Source organism: Carya illinoinensis, chromosome 2 (assembly GCF_018687715.1).
Source record: "Carya illinoinensis cultivar Pawnee chromosome 2, C.illinoinensisPawnee_v1, whole genome shotgun sequence".
NCBI lineage: Eukaryota > Viridiplantae > Streptophyta > Magnoliopsida > Fagales > Juglandaceae > Carya > Carya illinoinensis.
The window spans coordinates 12,845,001-12,864,902 of record NC_056753.1 but is presented as its reverse complement, the minus strand read 5'-3'; the positions used below and the strand labels follow the sequence as shown (position 1 = coordinate 12,864,902).

At 36.8% G+C, this 19,902-nt stretch overlaps 1 protein-coding gene across 1 annotated transcript; it reads left to right on the top strand.

Annotated features, from left to right (window-relative positions):
• Positions 1-841: 841 nt before the first annotated feature.
• Positions 842-14,415, top strand: LOC122300133 (histone acetyltransferase HAC1-like). The gene is made up of 17 exons (XM_043110562.1): positions 842-1,152; positions 1,467-1,712; positions 2,953-3,073; positions 3,169-3,475; positions 3,549-4,064; positions 4,186-5,993; positions 8,274-8,570; positions 8,648-8,926; positions 9,236-9,364; positions 9,492-9,692; positions 9,841-9,983; positions 10,090-10,402; positions 10,589-10,728; positions 11,809-11,887; positions 11,972-12,364; positions 13,417-13,634; positions 13,750-14,415. Exons 2-17 carry the CDS (start codon positions 1,528-1,530, stop codon positions 13,862-13,864), a joined length of 5,244 nt encoding a protein of 1,747 aa, XP_042966496.1. The 5' UTR covers positions 842-1,152; positions 1,467-1,527; the 3' UTR covers positions 13,865-14,415.
• Positions 14,416-19,902: the final 5,487 nt, after the last annotated feature.

The window sequence follows — 19,902 nt, the reverse complement described above, 5'->3', positions numbered from 1 at the left end:
TGACCAAAAAACAAAAGAGTTAAAGGGTAGAGGTCCTTTGCTGTTGAGAGATCTGCTGTAATTCTTCCATCAGGTGAACTGATTGCTAGGCAACAACAGAAGGGTGTAGGAATAACTCCTTGAACACCATGTCATTTATTCTCTTCCATATAAGCCACAAGGTAACAGTGAATGACATTAGTTCCTCATGCTTTAGGGTCTCCATAAAGTCTTCAACTAGATCTTTTGAATTGATGATATTGAGGGCTTGCCTTGTGTATCTTTCTTATATTTTTGCCCCCACACATCTCTGACACTGTTTCTGGTTGTTTTTTTTTTATTTTTTGATGGATTTCTGGTTGTTGCTTACAGATTGGGCATGCTGGGTTCTCCACTATTTTTTCTACTAAATGAACTTTTAAGTGTAACACTAAAAAATTACTATTAAGATGAGTCAATCTATTTTTATGTGAAATGTAAATTATTTTACAAAATGAACTATATTACGGACGAAATAGTACTATTCTCGCAGAACTTCTGAGCATGACACAGAAGAAATATAAGAATACCGACCAAAGATTTATTATTAGTATTTTTTTTTTTTTTTAAAGAAAAACCCGGATCAGAGAATCAAAAAAAAAAAAACATAGGTGGACCGTGGTCCTTCGTGGATGGGTAGATTTGTGGCTACGTTAATGGGCAATATCGTAAATTCAGATACCGTAAATTCAGATACCAAATAGTCCTATCCGATATATATCCTCCCATGTTGTTCCCCAGTTTCAGGAAATCATAACTTAAAAAAATTTTAAAAAACCTAATTTTATAATTTGTTTCTCAAAATAAATAAATAAATCCCTAAATTGAAAACCCCAATGAACCCCATTCAACCAATAATTTAGGGTCTCTCCCCTTCTCTCTCTTCCACACTGACTTTTCATTACCTTCGATTCACCCTTTCCCATTCATCTCTCTGCTTCTTCAAACCGTGCGCACGTGCTCAATTCCCTTCTCAATTCGCTCTCTCTCGCCGACTTCCTTCGATTCCTCTCTCCTACGTTTATCGAATCGGCGACCAGTCTGCGATCGTCGCGATTTTATCTCTGGAAGCTCACCGAACGATTCCTCGCCTCCGATCGCCGCTGCTCCCCTCTCGTACGCTCGTCCCCATAGGTTCGTATTAGGGTTTATCTCTGCTCGTCGATGCGATTCATTTCGATTCAGTCACCTCACCTAGGGTTTACTTACTAAAATTAGGAGAAAAATAAAGTAATAAAATTCAGTCAATTTCTCAGTTACCTATTTGCCCCTGATTGTACTTTAGAACTACGGTTGGTCCCTTCCTCATTTATTTCCATCCAATTGTTTTTGTTTTTCTTGATCACAAATTCATGCCATTTCGGTTAGTTGATAATTTGGGATTTGATTATTATGATTATTATTATTTGGTTAGTTTATGTGGTGTTTGACTGTGGTGTAACGAGCAGGAGATTATAAGGTGGAGATTTGATTGAGTTATGTGGTGCTGGCTAGTTGGAGGTAAATGAGATGAATGTGCAGGCTCATATGTCGGGGGCGGGGCAGGTGCCCAATCAGGCAGGGCTGCCCCAGCAGAATGGGAGTGCGCTCGCTCAGCAAATGCATAATCTGGGCAGCGGCGGTGGGGGGCTGCGTGCTCTGTTTACTGCAGAGACCGAGATGAACAGGGCACGTGCATACATGCAAGAGAAGATGTAAGACAATCCACTTTTGTTGTTCTTTCTGTTCTGTTTTTCTTTCTTCTTCTTCTTCTTCTTTTTTTTTTTTTTGTTCTGTAGTTTGTTTCCGGTGCGCCTGTGAACCGTGTTTATGTTACTACATAACTTAAGAGGTGTTCTGTTTGTTAAAAGTCAGTATAATGCATTTTGAGTGCTATTCAATACAAATTTAGAAGTATTACTATTAGTTTTTTGTACATCGTTGGTAGTCCAAATGTGTTTGGGAGTCTGGGAATGACCTGTTGCAAAGTATATTGTTAATAGCTATAATGTGTACTTAGAAGAGTGAAGATATGATAGCATTTGCTTGGGAATTTATATGCAGTAATTTCTATTATGGAATTTGTACTTTGATAATTATATAATTCTAGAGATTTAATTTTTAATATATATTTTTTTCGATTGTAAAGTTATATATGCATCAAACGGGTCATGACCACACTCTCCACCCCATTCTGGCAGGGGTTGGTGCCACTTGAGCTGAAAGCTCATCTACTTCATTAGAAAATAAATTAATGTTAATGGAAGAAAAGTGTTTTGCATGTGGAAGAAAACCGCAAATAGATTTTTTTCCCAATATGCAAGACATATCTGGATTTTACTTTCTGTGCTGATAAGATGGATTACTTACAAAAAAAATATCTGATAGATGTATATATGCCATGATTTTCTACTTTCGGTTGTAAACCCTAGTTCGGTACTTCTCATGTTTATGTCTTGTGTACTTGGGCTATGCCTTCCTTTTTTTTTTTTTTATGAATAAAACTTCTTGATCACCCACCCAAAAAAATAAAAATAAAAATAAAAATAAAAATGTATATATGTCATCTGTTATAGGAGGAGCATGCAAATATATGTCTAGACTTATGTGGTTGAATGGATGAAATTTGCTGGTGTGATTTACTAGCCTTTAGAGCCGGTGCAATCACCCTTTATAATGCAGTCACCTTTATATTCTTGATGTTCTGTGGTTTATTAAGCCTTTCTTCATTTTTTTATAATTATTATTATATTTTATGTGGGGGAATGGGGCTTGATTGTTTGTAAGGTTCTTTGGGCTGCTATTGAACCGTTGTTGAGATATTATCATCTAATATGCTCTTGACATGCTTGTAATATAGTTGTTTTTTTTTACCTTCATCTGAGAACATGCTTTTGATATGTATGCGTTTGTTGATTATTGAATGATGAGAACATTCTATTATCTTGTTTTCAGCTTCAATATCTTATCCCAGCGGCAGCAGCAGCAGCCACCTCTAAATGAACAGGCAAAAAGGAAGTTCAAGGATATAGTGAAACGTCTAGAGGAGGGTTTATTGAGATCAGCTCATACAAAGGTATTATTTTTTTAACTTTAATAGTGTTTGTTGGAGATATCTGTCTTACGCGACAGTATATTATTTCTCGTTTAACGTTTCGAATATTCTCATAGGAGGATTACATGAACCTTGACACATTGGAGAGTCGTTTGCATAATTTGATTAAACGCCCACATTTGAGTAATCAGAATCAACAATATCCACAGCTTGTTAATTCTTCCTCTGCCATTGGTACAATGATACCGACTCCTGGCATGTCACACAGTGCAAACTCAACCATGGCTGTTGCATCTTCTGTTGATACTTCCATGGTTTCTTCTAGTGGATGTAATAGCATAACGCCTACAACTGTCAACTCTGGAAGTCTGTTACCAACTGGTACTGGTGGCATGCGCGGCAGTTCATTTAACAGAGCTGATGGTAAGTGTTATTAAGTCTCTTGTTAAGGCTATTGGTTTTGCTTCTTTGTATCAGTAACAGTCTATTCTTTCAGGTCCATTGCCTAATGGATATCAACAATCTCCTGCCAGTTTTTCCCTCGGGTCTGGTGGGAATATGTCATCATTGGGTGCCCAAACAATTACAAGCCAAATGATTCCTACTCCTGGATTTAGTAATAGTAACAGTAATAACTGCAACAACAACAACAACAATAATCAATCTTACATGAACTTGGAATCTTCTAATGGTGGTGGGTTTTCCACTGTTGAGTCAACGACTGTTTCTCAACCACTGCAGCAAAAGCAGCATCTTGTTGGTCAAAATAGCCGTATATTGCACAACCTTGGTAGTCAAATGGGCAGTGGTGGAATTATGTCTACATTGCAGCACAAGGCTTTTGGGTTTCAAAATGGGGCTTTAAATGGTGGTTTAGGGTTGATTGGGAATAATTTACAACTTGTGAATGAACCTGGCACCTCTGAAAGCTATCTTACTGCTACACCTTATGCTAATTCACCGAAACCTTTGCAGCAGCACTTTGACCAGCATCAGCGGCCATTTATGCAGGGTAATCTCTCTCTCTCTGTCTCTGGCTTCTTTTATTGGTGTTTTATCGTACATCCTGTGGGAAGATTGATATTTATTATGGCACAAATAAGCATTCTCACAACAAAGACTTCAATGATCAGGTGATGGATTTGGAATGAGCAATTCTGATTCTTTTGGTTCTGGACACTTCTATGGTGCTGCAACATCTGTCGGATCAATGATGAACACTCAGAACTTTAATTCAGTTAGCCTGCCGACCATGTCCAAAACCAACTCTCCTTTGATAAGTAATCAGTCAAATTTGCAAGTGGCTAACCAGGCTGCCTATACAAAGCCTCATTTAGTTGATCAATCTGAAAAGATGAATTTCCAAGCTCCAATAACTTCTAGAGACAATCTACTACATTCTCATCAACAGCAGCAATTGCAACAGCAATTTGTTCAACAGCAACGCCAACCGAAGCAGCAAAGTCAGCAGCACCAGCAAGTGTTGAACAATGATTTTGGCCAGTCTCGGCTGAGTTCCGATCTTGGTAGCCAAGTGAAGTGTGAGCCTGGAGTGGAGCAACACAATGAGGTTCTGCACTCACAAGTTTCTGAACCGTTCCAATTGTCTAAAATGCAGAACCAATTCCAGCAGAGCTCTGTTGAAGACCCATCCAGGGGTGCTCAACATCTCTCTCTTCCATCTGGCCAGCATGATAACTGCTCATCACTGTCTCAAAATTCTCAAAAAATGCAACAGTCGCTGCATCCAAGCCATTTGGTTACAGATTCTCAAAGCAATTTTAGCTGCCTTTCTGTTGGAGGACAATCGGAATCAGCACTGCCAGGTCAATGGAAACTGCAATCACAAGACAGGAACCACATACCAAGGATCTTGCCACTTGAGCACCATGTCCAAGAGGATTTCCGTCAGAGAATATCCATGCAAGATGAAGCTCAATGTAACAATTTATCATCAGAAGGATCCATTATTGGTCAAACCGCTGCTGATAGAAGCACTGCTGAGCCCCCTAAATTGAGTGGTGTTGCAAGTAGATCTGGTAGTTTAAACCTTGAACGATACAGAAATCAACGGAGGTGGCTTTTGTTTTTGCAACATGCTCATGGATGCCCATACCCCAAAGGAGAATGTCCAGCACATCACTGCATAAGTGCTCAGGAACTGTTGTCACACATTGGTAAATGCAGTCTGGCATCATGCCCAAATCCTCTCTGTCGTCGTACCAAGGGCTTGCTTGAACATTATAAGACATGCAGGAACCCTGGTTGCCCTGTATGTGTTCCCGTAAAAAACTATAAACGTGCACAACTTTCAGCAAGATTGAAATCACATTCTCAAGCAGAGTCTGGTTCTTGTTTGCCATCTTTGATTAGTGCATCCTGTAAATCCTATGACACTGCTGACAGTTCGGCTAGATTGATATCAAAGACTCCCTCAGTTGTCGAAACTTCAGAAGATCTACAACCTTCTCTAAAACGCATGAAAATTGTGCAGTCATCCCAATCTGTTATTCCTGAGAGTGAAAGTTCACCATATAGTCAACTCCATGGTTTGCAGAATGTTCATCTTCAAGATAATACACACCATGACATTTTTATGCCTATTAAATCAGAGTTTCAAGAAGTGAAGAAGGAAGTTGCTGAAAGTTCTGGACGGGAAAGTCTTACTCAGATGAAGGAAGATGTGAGTGACAGCTGCAACCGAGGGCCTGATGTTGAACCTATTGCATATGCTGAGTCTTCTGCTTTGCCTAAGCAAGAAAATATTAAACTTGAGAAAGAGATTGATCCAGCTAAGCAAGAAAATTTGGCGCAGCCTCCTGAACATGTGTCTGGTACCAAGTCTGGGAAGCCAAAAATAAAGGGTGTGTCATTGACTGAACTTTTCACTCCAGAGCAGGTTAGGGAGCACATTACAGGTCTCAGGCAGTGGGTTGGCCAGGTAAGTTAATTGTTTTTCTATGCAAGCCTTGGATTCCGTTCCTTTTTTGTTTTGAAAACGAGTAAATTATTGGAGGTCACTTATCAAAATGTAAATTATTGGAGGGTATTTACCATACGTTCTTTTAAGGCACAGTAGTAACCATTTGGATTTCTTTTCTTTCTTCCTTTGTTGTTTGTTTTTTAAACTGAGGTTTGCTAGAATATTATCATCTGATTGTGTGGTGATTTTTTAGAGGAATGTAGGGAGTCCATGTTTTGTTTTCACATCAATAGCAATTACATTCTAACTCTGTTACCTCAACTTTTTTTGATATTGTAATTTATCTGATGCTAACATGTCATGGTTGTCTTCAAATAATTTCGCATTACACCCTGTTTTTGGTAGAGGGGGTTGGTGTTGCCCTCATTCACTAGGAATTTTGGATTGGAACCCATATTGATAAGTGCAAATAGTAATAAACTTCTCTTGAATAACCTCGAGCATGACCTGTTGAGAACCCACTATTAGGCAGGAAAATGTGTGAACACTTTTCTGTAGTTCCTATTAATTCTATTCAATTGGAGTCTGTATTATGTATATCCTCCCCCGTTGTAATTCAGGTGTTGCTATTCTTTGATCAATAAAATTGTTTATTTATCAAAAAAAATGTATATCCTCCCCTTGCTATGACACCTTGTTCTACAGCCTTATCTTTAACATATGTTTATTCCTTTGTTGGATTTCTGATATTTTGTCTGGACATGAGAGGTGATGTGATCTTCTTCTTCTGCCCTCTTAACTTGAAAATTTCTCACATTCATATATATTTTTTCCGTACTTAAAGAGTACAGGAGTACAAGTATCCTTCATTTTTCTTCCCCCACCTTAAGTTGAAATTTTTAACATGCATGCATCTTTTCCATACCTGTATCAAAGGACAAATACCCCACCAAATATCCTGCCATTTCGTTCCCACCTTAAGTTTACATGCGTATCTTTTAACGGTCTTTGTATCAGAGGAAAAACTTTCATACGTAATTGTTTCTTTTATTTTTGTTTTGCAAACTTACATTTCAAAATGTTTCCTTTTTCTAGTCCGTTACAGCTTTTGTTTTGCGTATCTTCATCCTTTCTTTTATTATTATTATTATTATTATTTTTATAGAAAATGTCAACAAATCCTAGTTGATACCCACTGGGTATAATTAATCCCCCTGTTCACAAAAAAGCATAATCTTCATCCTCTATTATTAACATTTTTATTATTAACAGTTTTGTTTGTTGAAAATCACTGTACAAGAAGCCAGGATGAGGATCCTCATACTCATGCTTATTTAAAATAAAATATTGTAGAACTGTGTTTTACTGGAGAGATGGATAGTAAGTGGAATGAAGTGGGGAGAAAAGGGAAGAAAAGAGGGGGGTGGGGGTGGGGGTGGGGGTGGGGAAGGTAGGGTGAGATCGAAGGAGTCTGCCTCCGCCTCATGTTGTTTGGTAAAAGGGAATGAAAGAGGAAGAAGATGAATAATTATCAAAAAAAAAAAAAAAAAAGAGGAAGAAGATGAATATGCATTTTATTTTGTGCCTGATTAAATGGTTTAAAATGCTTGTGAAACTGATGTTTTTCACAATATCCTTTAGAGGTCAGTTCTCGCTCTTGCAATCTGCCAGCCTCTAAGTTGAGTTCTGTGGGCTGGAGGGACTTTGCCTCCCCCACCTCCGATCAATTCCTCCCACCAAATTTCTTTCAATCTTCCCACCCCTCTCCATGCTGCAAGCAGGGTGACTACTATGTCTTACTTCTATGTGATGCACTGAGTGCATTTATGTTTCTAGACAATAATCGAAAGTCAGTTATGGAAATGTCTATGTCAATGTTAACTTCTGTAGATACAGCAGATTAGTGGTCCAATTTCTTGTTGAGGCATATGATTTCAAAGGGTCTATTGCTGTTGGAATAGTACTCGTTTCTCTTTTCCTCTCTCAGAATATTGTATGAAATAACCCCAAGGGTAGCGCAATGGTCTTGGCACGAGGAATATAAACCACATGTCCTAGGTTTGAAACTCCGCATTCACACTCTTGGGGCCATCGGACTAGGGAAATTTCCCCTTGAATTATCTGAGATGCACTTGTGGGAAACTCCTTGAGGGCTTGTGTACACCCAGGACTCGGGACTCTTGTCTATGCCAATAAAAAAAGAATATTGTATGAAAACAATCATTATCTGTATAGTCAAGTGAATTAGATGTAATAAACCCAAAAATAGATGATAACTCATTATTCTCCTATTTATAGAGTAAAGCAAAGGCAGAAAAGAATCAAGCAATGGAGCATTCAATGAGTGAGAACTCTTGTCAGCTGTGTGCTGTAGAGAAGCTCACTTTTGAACCACCACCTACATATTGCACCCCTTGTGGTGCTCGCATCAAGCGAAATGCAATGTATTATACCATGGGTGCTGGTGATACGCGGCATTATTTCTGTATTCCATGCTACAATGAAGCTCGTGGAGACACCATAGTTGCCGATGGTACTGCCATTCCAAAGGCAAGGTTAGAAAAGAAGAAAAATGATGAAGAGACTGAAGAATGGGTATGCTCTTTTTGGTTAAGTTTGTTTTGCATTTTATCGCCAACTGTTTGTATTAAACCCTTAATTATCTTGTGCAGTGGGTTCAATGTGATAAGTGTGAAGCTTGGCAACATCAAATTTGTGCTTTATTTAATGGTCGGAGAAATGATGGTGGACAAGCTGAATACACTTGCCCAAATTGCTATATACAACAGGTTGAAAGAGGAGAACGCATGCCCTTACCACAGAATGCTGTTCTTGGGGCCAAAGATTTGCCTAGAACAATTCTTAGTGACCACATAGAGCAGCGGTTATTTAGGAGACTGAAGCAAGAAAGACAAGAGAGGGCAAGGCTCCAAGGGAAAAGTTATGATGAGGTGATTGCATATATGATGCTCTCATATAAAGTTTTTTTCTAGGTAATATGATTAAATTAAAGAATACGCAGTTCATCATGAGATGAATTGCAGTTTCTTTGCCCAAGAATGTCAATTGAAAAAGCTTCTAACTGATATTCACCAGCTTAGATTGTATCAGCTTCTGCTTATTGATCACTGATCCCAACTATTACATCTTTTTTGAACTTTTATTTTAAAAAAAAAGCCATGGTTTTAGTTCATTGACACTATTAAATTATATCATATCATATTTGTTATTAAGTTATTTCCAAACATTGATATTGCTAGGTTTCTGGAGCGGAAGCGCTTGTAATCAGAGTTGTTTCATCTGTTGACAAAAAGTTGGAAGTGAAGCAGCGATTTCTTGAAATTTTTCAGGAAGAGAATTATCCGACTGAGTTCCCCTATAAATCCAAGGTGTGGAGAATCTTCCTGAGTTTCATACATTCTCTAACAAAGACGGGCTTTTTTCGTTGCTGGTAACATTAGATAGCTGCAGTAGCTTACGCGTTAGGCCTTCCGTATTTTTTTTTTTTGGTTCCAGGTGATTTTGCTGTTTCAGAAGATTGAAGGTGTAGAAGTTTGCTTATTTGGCATGTATGTTCAAGAATTTGGGTCTGAATGTCAATTACCAAATCAGCGCCGTGTTTATCTCTCGTACCTAGATTCTGTGAAGTATTTCAGGCCTGAGATTAAAGCGGTTTCTGGAGAGGCTCTTCGGACATTTGTTTACCATGAGATTTTGGTAGGTTCTGGACTTGCATTTTTTTTTTTAAATTTTTTTATATATATCTTGATTGCACTTTCTCAAGTATACTTATCTGTGATTTGATTAGTATGAAATCTTCAACTGGAGCTGATCTTCACCTCTGCTCCTCTGCTTGTCCTTTCAGATTGGATACCTTGAATACTGCAAGATACGAGGTTTTACAAGCTGCTATATATGGGCTTGTCCTCCATTGAAGGGTGAAGATTATATTTTATATTGTCATCCAGAAATTCAAAAAACACCTAAATCCGATAAGCTCCGGGAATGGTGAGCCTTATGACTTTCATAAAGAATTTTGTGAATTATCTTAACAGCAGCTAGTATCCTATACTCATTTTGTTCTTTAATCCTTGTTTGGAATTTTCTGTGTCAGGTATCTAGCGATGTTAAGAAAAGCTACCAAGGAAAATATTGTGGTTGATCTCACTAATTTATACGACCATTTCTTTGTATCTACTGGTGAATGTAAGGCTAAGGTCACTGCAGCTAGATTGCCATATTTTGATGGTGATTACTGGCCTGGTGCGGCAGAGGACCTTATTTATCAGATGCGTCAAGAAGAAGATGGCAAAAAACAGAATAAGAAAGGAACAACTAAGAAGACCATAACAAAGAGGGCTCTAAAAGCATCTGGTCAGTCTGATCTTTCTGGTAACGCATCAAAGGATCTGCTACTCATGCATAAAGTAATTTTTCTTCTTATCTTCCATCTTACTTTTTTCCTTGCTATGGGATTGTCGGAGTATAAATCAAGTTCACTGATTATTTTTAAAAAAGAAAAAGAAATAACTGTTTATATCAAATTCTCCTGTAGTTTTACGGCATCAAAATTGCTGGTGCTTGTTCTTATGAGACTTTTTTCCTCTCCCCAGCTAGGTGAAACGATTTACCCAATGAAGGAGGATTTTATCATGGTTCATTTGCAGCATGCGTGCGCACACTGTTGTATCCTAATGGTCTCTGGAAACCGTTGGTTTTGCAACCAGTGCAAAAGTTTTCAGCTTTGTGAAAAGTAAGAATTCTGCAATCATTACCTGCTGTATTGCTACAGATGGTTGCGTAAAATATATGCTACATTTGTATATTCATAAGCATTCTCTCACATGTCAAGCTGTAGTTTGGTCCACTAGTAGCAGTTTTTTGAATACCAACGTTTACAGATATGCCCATAGTGCAAGATACTGATACCACTATCACAAACTACTTAACATTTGGAATAAATTCGTTCACTTAAATTTTTCATTTATCCTGTAACTAATGTGCTAGAGCACAAATACTTGATTTTAGCTGCGGAAGTTAAGTGAAAATGAATATGGTTACCTGCTCACAAATGTTATATCCTTTTTTCTTTCTTCTCTAAGGTTTCTCCCTTGCATGTCATAATTTTGGAGAAATTATATGTATTTTAGGACAGTTCATTTTTTAATGTTATATTTGCAAGGATTTCCTTTCAGGTTAGGGTTTCTTTTTTTCTTTGTTTATCATGTATGTTTCCTCGTGTCTTATAGGAAGTGAACTATTTATTTTATTAGTTTGAACCTGAAAATGCATATTTTCCCTTTTCTTGTATTTTGGTTTCTCAGTGTCTTCTTCCTCTAAACTTCTGAACTGGTATTGCCCATTTCCAGTGTTGCTTTTCTTGTACTATATTATATGTTGCTTATAGTTCTTTGCAGTAGAAAATAAGAATTCAACGGTCTGGTTTATTCCTTTTTATTAATGGTCATGTTGCTTTGGTTAATGATGAAAAAGCTTATTAATTATTTTGGAAAAAGCTGATTAGTTAATTTTACATCCGACTTGGAATTCCAAGACGAAAATGCTGGCTACTTCTGAAATCTCTGATGTTCTCTGATTTCTCTAACAATGCAAGGTCATAATTAGAATTTTTGTAATCGTTGCTTTTCCATGTATCTTTTTTTTTTTTTTTTTTTTTCCTTCTTTGTGGTGGAGAGGGCAGTTCCACTTTGGTCAAGTTGTTAAAAGTATAATGTTTGATTTTCCTAATATCTCTTGGAAAGTCTTTTTAGAACTTCATGAGATTGATTTTCTATTGATTCATGTGTTCTGATCTTTTCATCTATCCTTGCAGGTGTTATGAGGTAGAACAGAAACGTGAAGAAAGAGAAAGACATCCAATCAACCAGAGGGAAAAGCATGCCCTCTATCCGGTAAGTTCCTTGACCAGAAACTACATGAAAGTGAGTGGTTTTTATCAACTTCTTTTTGAAGGGGCAACTTTGTCATATCTTCAGGTTGAAATTACTGATGTACCTGTTGATACAAAGGATAAAGATGAGATTCTTGAGAGTGAATTCTTCGACACCAGACAGGCATTTCTGAGTCTCTGTCAAGGAAATCATTATCAGTATGATACCCTGCGACGGGCTAAACATTCCTCGATGATGGTCCTTTACCATCTTCATAATCCAACCGCCCCAGCATTTGTGATAACATGCAATATATGTCATCTTGACATTGAAACTGGTCAGGGTTGGCGATGTGAAGTCTGCCCTGATTACGATATATGCAATTCTTGTTATCAAAAGGATGGGGGTATTGATCATCCTCATAAGTTGACAAACCATCCATCCATGGCTGATCGCGATGCTCAGAATAAAGAAGCCAGGCAACTACGAGTTGTACAGGTGCTGCTTATATTTTCTTACTTGTCTTGCGTGTAAACAAGGATTTTCTGTAAAATAAATATTTGAGTAGTTGCTTTCGTCAATCTTACAACATATTGTCCTTTATTGCATTTTGTTATTATTATTTTTTATACCTAGGTACCTTTTATTGTCCATCACTGCATTTTTTTCCTGTATCACACTATTACGAGTGCCTTTGAAGTAGCCAACTAAACTAATGTTTTGTTTGGTTGGGAAAGCCCTGCAACCATGTTCCCCATCATGGTTAGAAATATGATTAGTGCGTAGTTGTAATTAATATCAAGAAATGAAGACAGTGTGTGTTGAGTAGGACGGAGAGAATGTGCAGTATCCATTCACATTGGATACCAATATATAAGTTGCATCAATGATATTTTGCTGGGTTGGTAACAGATATCCGTTTTTGTTTTAGCCATTGCATCACACTATTTTGTTCTGTATTATTCTAATCTGCATGTGGGTATGATTTATTGCTAACAATTGCTAGCATGTGTAGTTCTTAGTTCTTAGTCCCGATTTATTTATTTGACCTGGTAAAGTATGGTGATGGGGCAAGGGGGAGTTATTTCTTGCAATTGCTACTTGTAACTTCTGCACGTTATGTATGCAATTTTGACTTTTTTTTTTTGGCAAAATTTTCCAATCTTTCCTTGCAGTTTTTGCATGGAATGTCACGCCATTTAGATGTATCAGTTATTGCTGTCCACCCGTTTTTGTTCTTGTCCATAAATTTGCATTAGTTCTTTAATGTACCACTTCTATAGATTTTAATGGATTGAGTTTTCATGATTTTCTTATAACCTTTTCTATTCCTAATTATTTATTTCTTTTGTATATGTCCTGTGTAGTTGGTTTAAGCTTCTTGCCTTCTTTGATAAAATTTTCACTTATTTATTAAAAAACCTTCTTTATCACCTTTTGCATATATTTGAGGAAAGACTTTTTCAACCATGTATTATGGAGATCTTTACATTTTTTAAACTATATATATGAAAATTGGGTCTGAAATCATTGCTTGTTTCACATTGCAGCTTAGGAAGATGCTTGATCTTCTCGTGCATGCATCACAATGTCGTTCTGCACTGTGCCAGTACCCAAATTGTCGCAAGGTTAAGGGTCTTTTCCGCCATGGGATACAATGCAAAATCCGTGCATCTGGAGGTTGTGTTCTCTGTAAGAAAATGTGGTATCTCCTCCAACTTCATGCTCGAGCTTGCAAAGAATCTGAATGCCACGTGCCACGTTGCAGGTTTATGGATGAGCCTTTTCCCTATCATCATTGGCTTGCCAACTTCTTTTTCCATTTCTTTATATGCGGTATGTTTGGTGATTGTTATAATATTTGTTTTCTTAAATTTGTTCAGAGATCTTAAAGAACATTTGAGGAGGCTTCAGCAGCAGTCTGATTCACGGCGAAGAGCTGCTGTGATGGAGATGATGAGACAGAGAGCTGCAGAGGTTGCCAGCAACGCTGGATGATCAGTTGTACATACTATATATATAGTTTTGAAAGAAAGCCCCCAGTGGTAGAGGGAGGGAGTCCATAGTTTTTTGTGCTGCTCAGTAAGATACTGCCGGGAACTTGGCAGTGATAGAAGAAGCGGCGGGTTTAGGCAATTGGAAGGGGGTAAGCATAGAGTAACACAGCAGATTGGTTCATGTTCACGAGACAGAATATTCTTTTCGTTTACACCTCAACCACTCAAAAGTCTTCTGAAGCAAGTGAACTTCATTGATTTGAGCTACCCTCTTCAACAAACACTAACAGTTCAGCTTGGAGTATTAGTGTACTGATGCGTGTCTCACCCTGCCTCGATTTGGCGATTCTTTGATTTTATGATACTCGTCTTCTGTAAGGACGTCAATGTCATCCTTGGGGTGGCGATTGTACTATAATTGTTCTAATATTTCTAGAAAATATTTTCTTACTAAGCAATGTCCGGGGGAAGTCAGTTCCAATCCCTCTTTTTGGTTTTAGTTGTACTTTTTTTTCCAAGATTTTGTTATGATATTACCTTTTTTTAGAAGAATGTCGCGAAAAAAGATGGAAGAAAATAGAGTAATGCTACTGGATAGTCCTAATTGCGAAAGCTCTACTTTTTTTGAAACACAAGGGACCAGTCAGTTTCATGACTTCTGTAAACTTTCCACTTTTGTTGCAGCTTTTAGCCCACACATTATAATTAAGTGTAGTAGACGTTGATACCGGTATTTAATTTTGGAGTAGGAGATTTGCTGTTCTCATAAATTGTAATATAAACGCCTGAAACGGTTTTGAAATCTAATTTTTTTGGCTATCATTTATTAATATCTGATAATTTTATTTTATCTATCTAAAAACATATTTCAATTATTTTTAAATAAGTGATATTTGTAATTATAGGGTGTGCAACAGTCGTCATTTTGAAAAAAATAGATAAATATGAAAAAAAAAATCAAAAGTTTTTTGGTATATAACTTTTTCAAAAAGAATACACGGCGGCGGCGTTTGCACAACCCATTACTCTATAACTATTCTTTTTTTTTTTAATGCAAAAAGACATTTTTGTCCAACCTCAAAAAAGGCATTTACTAAAAAGTACTTAGCTCTTTTTTAAGCTATATCATCCACTTTCGAACTTTTTGTTATTATTTAATGATGAAAACTTTAGTTTTTTAGGGCGGAGACTGAGAACAAGAGTTGTGCCAAATTAACACGGCCATTTAATCAACTTTTATGAATATATTATTTACCATAGTAAAAACACAGGTTGTTGGAAATTAAAAATACATGTATCAAGAAAATTAGAAGACCCTTCCGGTAAGGTTCTAGACCTTGAGGTTTCTAGTTTTGGAAAGTTAGGGTTAACGCTATAATTGAGTAAATTAGGGTTAACGCTATAATTTACTCTCTAAAAAGAGAGTAAATTAGTGTTAGATCTAAAATTTGACACTTGAACCAGTGTTCGTTCCTCATGGAGTACCCAGATTGATTGTGTTGGATGGGGGATATTCAATTCACATCATGGTTTTGGTAGAGTTTACAAAACCTATTAGGCACCACCTTAAAATTTAGTAGTGCCTATCACTCGCAAATTGATGGGCAAACAGAATGAACTATACAAACCTTAGAGGTATGCTCCGAGCTTGTGTATTGGAAACCAAGGGAGATTGGGAAGGGTACTTGCCTTTGGTGGAGTTTGCTTATAACAATTCAGATGGCGCCTTATGAGGCACGAGAAAATGTAGATCTCCGCTATACTGGGATGACATTAGAGAAAGAAAACTGCTTGGTCTTGAAAACTTACAGGAAGTCAGGAAACAAGTTATTTTTATTAAGGAACAACTAAATGCAAGCAGCCCAAAGCAGGCATAAGAGCTACGCCGACGATAGAAGATGAGATCTAGAATTCTCAGTGGGTGATTAGGTGTACGTCAAGGTGTCACCCATGAAAAGAGTTCTCCGTTTTGATAAGAGAGGGAAGCTAAGTCCCCAATATGTAGGACCATATGAAATTATGGAGAAAATTTCATCATGATAAAGAGAGGGGTGGGAGAGTTACTTCCTATAACTTAAAACTCACATTTCATCATGATATTTACGGACTTCAAAATATAAAGTGATCAGTATACTACAAAATCTCTTAATAAAATCCGATAATCCTCAGAATTCTTCTACGAGTAATCTACTATACTTAAATAATCATCTCACTCATGCTCCATAATCTTGATCCTTAGCTGAACTATTCCAAAATCATCTAAAAAATATTGTGAAGATAAGGGGGTATGTTATCAACAACTCAGTAAGTAGAGAACATATACTAGTGTGCAAACATGAGCATTTACAGAGTTTTGAATGCAGAACAAAATATTTTTACTTTCAGAATGCAGAATCAAAACATATTATCAAAAATATTAAAGTGAAAGTTTCAGAAAATATTCTTATTCAAAGTTCTTTTGGCATAATATAACTGAACATCTTCATATTATCATATCATATCAGAATAGAGACTATGTCTAACTCCTGTGTAGGGTTGTGCAAACCCAGGTAGCTAACTGAGCAGAAACAGAATGTGAATCTTCCTCTCATTTATTCTCAGAGACCAGAGTGTGCACATAGTAAAGACCACGCAGAAAACTACTTTGTTTCTAAAATTAGTGCACTGGAAACCAAAAAGTTGGTACCAACCTGAGCAGAGGCCACGATTTTACACCTATGGTAAGGTCAGAATGGAACAGAAACAGAACGTCATGTTAGAGGTTTTTCAAAAATCACATCATATTATATCAGAATACAAAACAGAATTAGATCACAAAAATATAACTTATGCACAAAATTTCATATCCGCTTTCTTTTGCACAGTTTAGAACAAAATGCCAAAATAACTAATGTCTATACCAGTCATGTCAGAAAATACTTTATTCTTATACAGAATTTCATGAGTAATGCAGAACAAATAACTGAGATTGTTTCACAATTCTTTTCATGACAAAACATTCATATTTTTCAAAATCAACCTAATTTAATTTCTTTTATACAAAGTCTAGTATAAGAATTTCGCTTACCTGAACTTCTTAGTCTTTCAAAATTTCCTCACAACAGTGCTCAACAAATAATCAATCGTCACCTATAGAAAATCATATGACTTGAGTAAATCTCCAATTAAATTTCTCTCAACCCAAAAATATCATCGCTTCCCAAATTCCTCAATATCCAACTTAATCTCTGACTAAAGTATTAAATTCTAACTCATTTACTATTGAGGTCTAACTATAAAATATCAAAATCATTATAAGTATAAGAGTAGAAAATCATAATTTTGGTTAAATGAAAAATATATTTTTAAAAGGACTCAAAATAAAATTTTGTACTTACTATTCACTTCAAAAATTCATATTTTAAAAAATATATATTACTAAATAATATAATTAAACTCTATATTTATTTGCTTTATAAGCTATATATTTAAAAAAAAATAAATGTTTAAAACTCTTATAAAATGAGCACTAGACATATAAATATAAAACTCACCTAAAGGGATGCTTTAGGAAATAAATTGGGAAGTTAAACAAAAATATTTACAAACAAAGTTTCTGAAACAGAAAAGAACCCATAACATACGTTAAACTAAGCTCACCGTGATAGAGTTGGATCAATTGTGACAGAGAATTGCAGCTGGACGTCGATGGAGATGGACATCTAAGATGAATTCACCAGTGAGCCTAGAGGCAAAGCACTGAGAGAGAGAGAGAGAGAGAGAGAGAGAGAGAGAGAGAGAGAGAGAGAGAGAGAGAGAGAGAGAGATATATATATATATATATACCTTTTAAGCTGCAGTGGTTAAATGATTGTGGGGAGGTCAAGGTTAATAAGCAGGTTTTGGTGGCTTTTACCATTGGGAGGTATAGTGATGAGATGCTTTGTAATGTAATACCTATGCATGCTAGCTATATTTTGTTGTGGAGGCTATCACTGTATGATAGTAGGGTGATTCATGACGGAACATATATAGCTTTGTAAAAGATGGCAAAATAATCAAACTTGCTCCTTTAACCCCAAAACAGGTCCATGAGGACCAACTGAAGCTAAAAAGTGAGGCTGATAAAAAAAGAAAGAGTGAAAGTGAGATTGATAAAAAAAAAAAAAGAGTGAAAATGAGATTGAGAAAAAAATGAAGAATGCAATTGAGATTGCTGAGAGTTAAGAAAAAAGAGTGGAGCGAGCCACGAGAGAAAAAAGAAAGAGAGTGATGACTTGCAAAATTTCGTATTGCAGATTTTACAAGATTGCTCGAGCGGAGGCTTTTGGCTGCTCGAGCGAATTCAGGCAGATTCAAATACTCGACTGCCGCTCGACAGGGAGCTCGAGCGGGTTGCTGGAAAACAAAGATCGCTCGAGAGGAGACATTGGCCGCTCGGGCGAAATCAGGCAGAGTCGAACACTCGATGTGCGCTTGATAGGACGCTCGAGCGAAATCAGGCAGAGTCGAACGCTCGATGTGCGCTCGACACCTCGCTCGAACGAACATCGTATTTTGACAGATCTAGGGTCTTCCGCCGTCACACCATATAAAAGGGATTTTTCACTCTATGGCCGTATTGTTGACTGGAGAACACTTTTTGGACAGAAAAACACAGCTAGAAGGATTCAATTCATCTGTTTTGGAGAGGGAATTCCAATTATTGCATGTACGTTGGAATCATACACGAGCACAGACGGGAGAAAAACATTGAATCATTTCCTTGAGTTTTTGAAGACGAGTTGCGGCTGGGAGGAGTATTTTTCAGTATTTATTTTCTTCCAATCTTCTCAGAACAATTATGCTGAATTCGTTTATGTTGAATTCCATTTCTAGCATGAGCTAAATTTTATTCATTCTAGGAAAACGATGTAACCTAGTTCCGAACTATGCTTGATTGTCTATGCTAATTTAAGGCAATTCTCTATTTGTTTATCTGATTTATTCTGAGTTTATTGCTTCTAATTAACTGGCCATTGATTAGATGATTTCTTTATCTTGTGATTTGCTATCGAAAGAGGGGAATCATAGGGTAGATCTTGAATATTTCAGCATAGGTAAGTATAGAGATCGAAAGACTTGTATGAACCTATGTAGTAATTAAATCATTGGTCTTATTGCTTTCTTGCTTTATTAATTTGCATATTCTTGTGTGAATTGATGAACAAGAATAATTTCCAATTGACTATCGAAAGAGGCTGTTGGATGAATTAGAGATTTGCTAATGAACAAAAAGAATTAAATTAAATTAGCTGGATGAGAAAAGCATAGTGAAGAATTAGGTGAAATCGATTTCCTAGAAGTTTTCTTTCCCATTAATTTGATCTTCGAACGTCGGTTTTATTTCCTTTGCGTATTTCTCTTTGAATTGTTCTAGTTTAATTTGCAACTACAAAAATATTAGTGATTCCTCTAGATAAAATCGAGATTAGTATAATTTTGGTATTTGACAAAAGTAAGGTACCAATCCCTGAGGACGATACTCTTCTTATCACTTTATTATAAAACTACGATACTGTGCACTTGCAGTTTTGCACCGATCAAGTTTTTGGCGCCGTTGCCGGGGATTGATTTATTCTTATTCTTTTTGTCAATATCGATACAAAGTAATCTTGGTTTTAATTTAGAATTTTATTTTAATTTGTTCTACATGTGTGTTTTTGACGTTGGATGCGCCGTGCTAGATCTCGTGATATTATTCCTGTTGATCCGGAGATTGAAAGAACTCTTAGATCACTAAAAAGAATTAAGATACTAGCCATGGCTGAAGAAGAACGTGAGGCACTACCACGCACCTTGAAGGACTATGTATGACCAGTTGTGAATGGAAATTACTCGAGCATAATGCGCCAGACAATTAATGCCAACAACTTTGAGCTCAAACCAACTTTGATTAGCATAGTGCAGCAGGCTCAATTCAGTGGATCGTCACTAGATGATCTCAATATTCATTTGGCAATGTTCTTGGAGATTTGCGACACTGTGAAGATCAACGGTGTTACTGAAGACACCATTAGA

Bases quoted from the DNA above. Each gene is read 5' to 3' on its own strand.
- LOC122300133 (XM_043110562.1), top strand. From the start codon at position 1,528: ATGAATGTGCAGGCTCATATGTCGGGGGCGGGGCAGGTGCCCAATCAG. The intron at 3,476-3,548 runs GTAAGTGTTATT...CTATTCTTTCAG, and splicing joins TTCATTTAACAGAGCTGATG to GTCCATTGCCTAATGGATAT. The intron at 5,994-8,273 runs GTAAGTTAATTG...TCCTATTTATAG, and splicing joins TCAGGCAGTGGGTTGGCCAG to AGTAAAGCAAAGGCAGAAAA.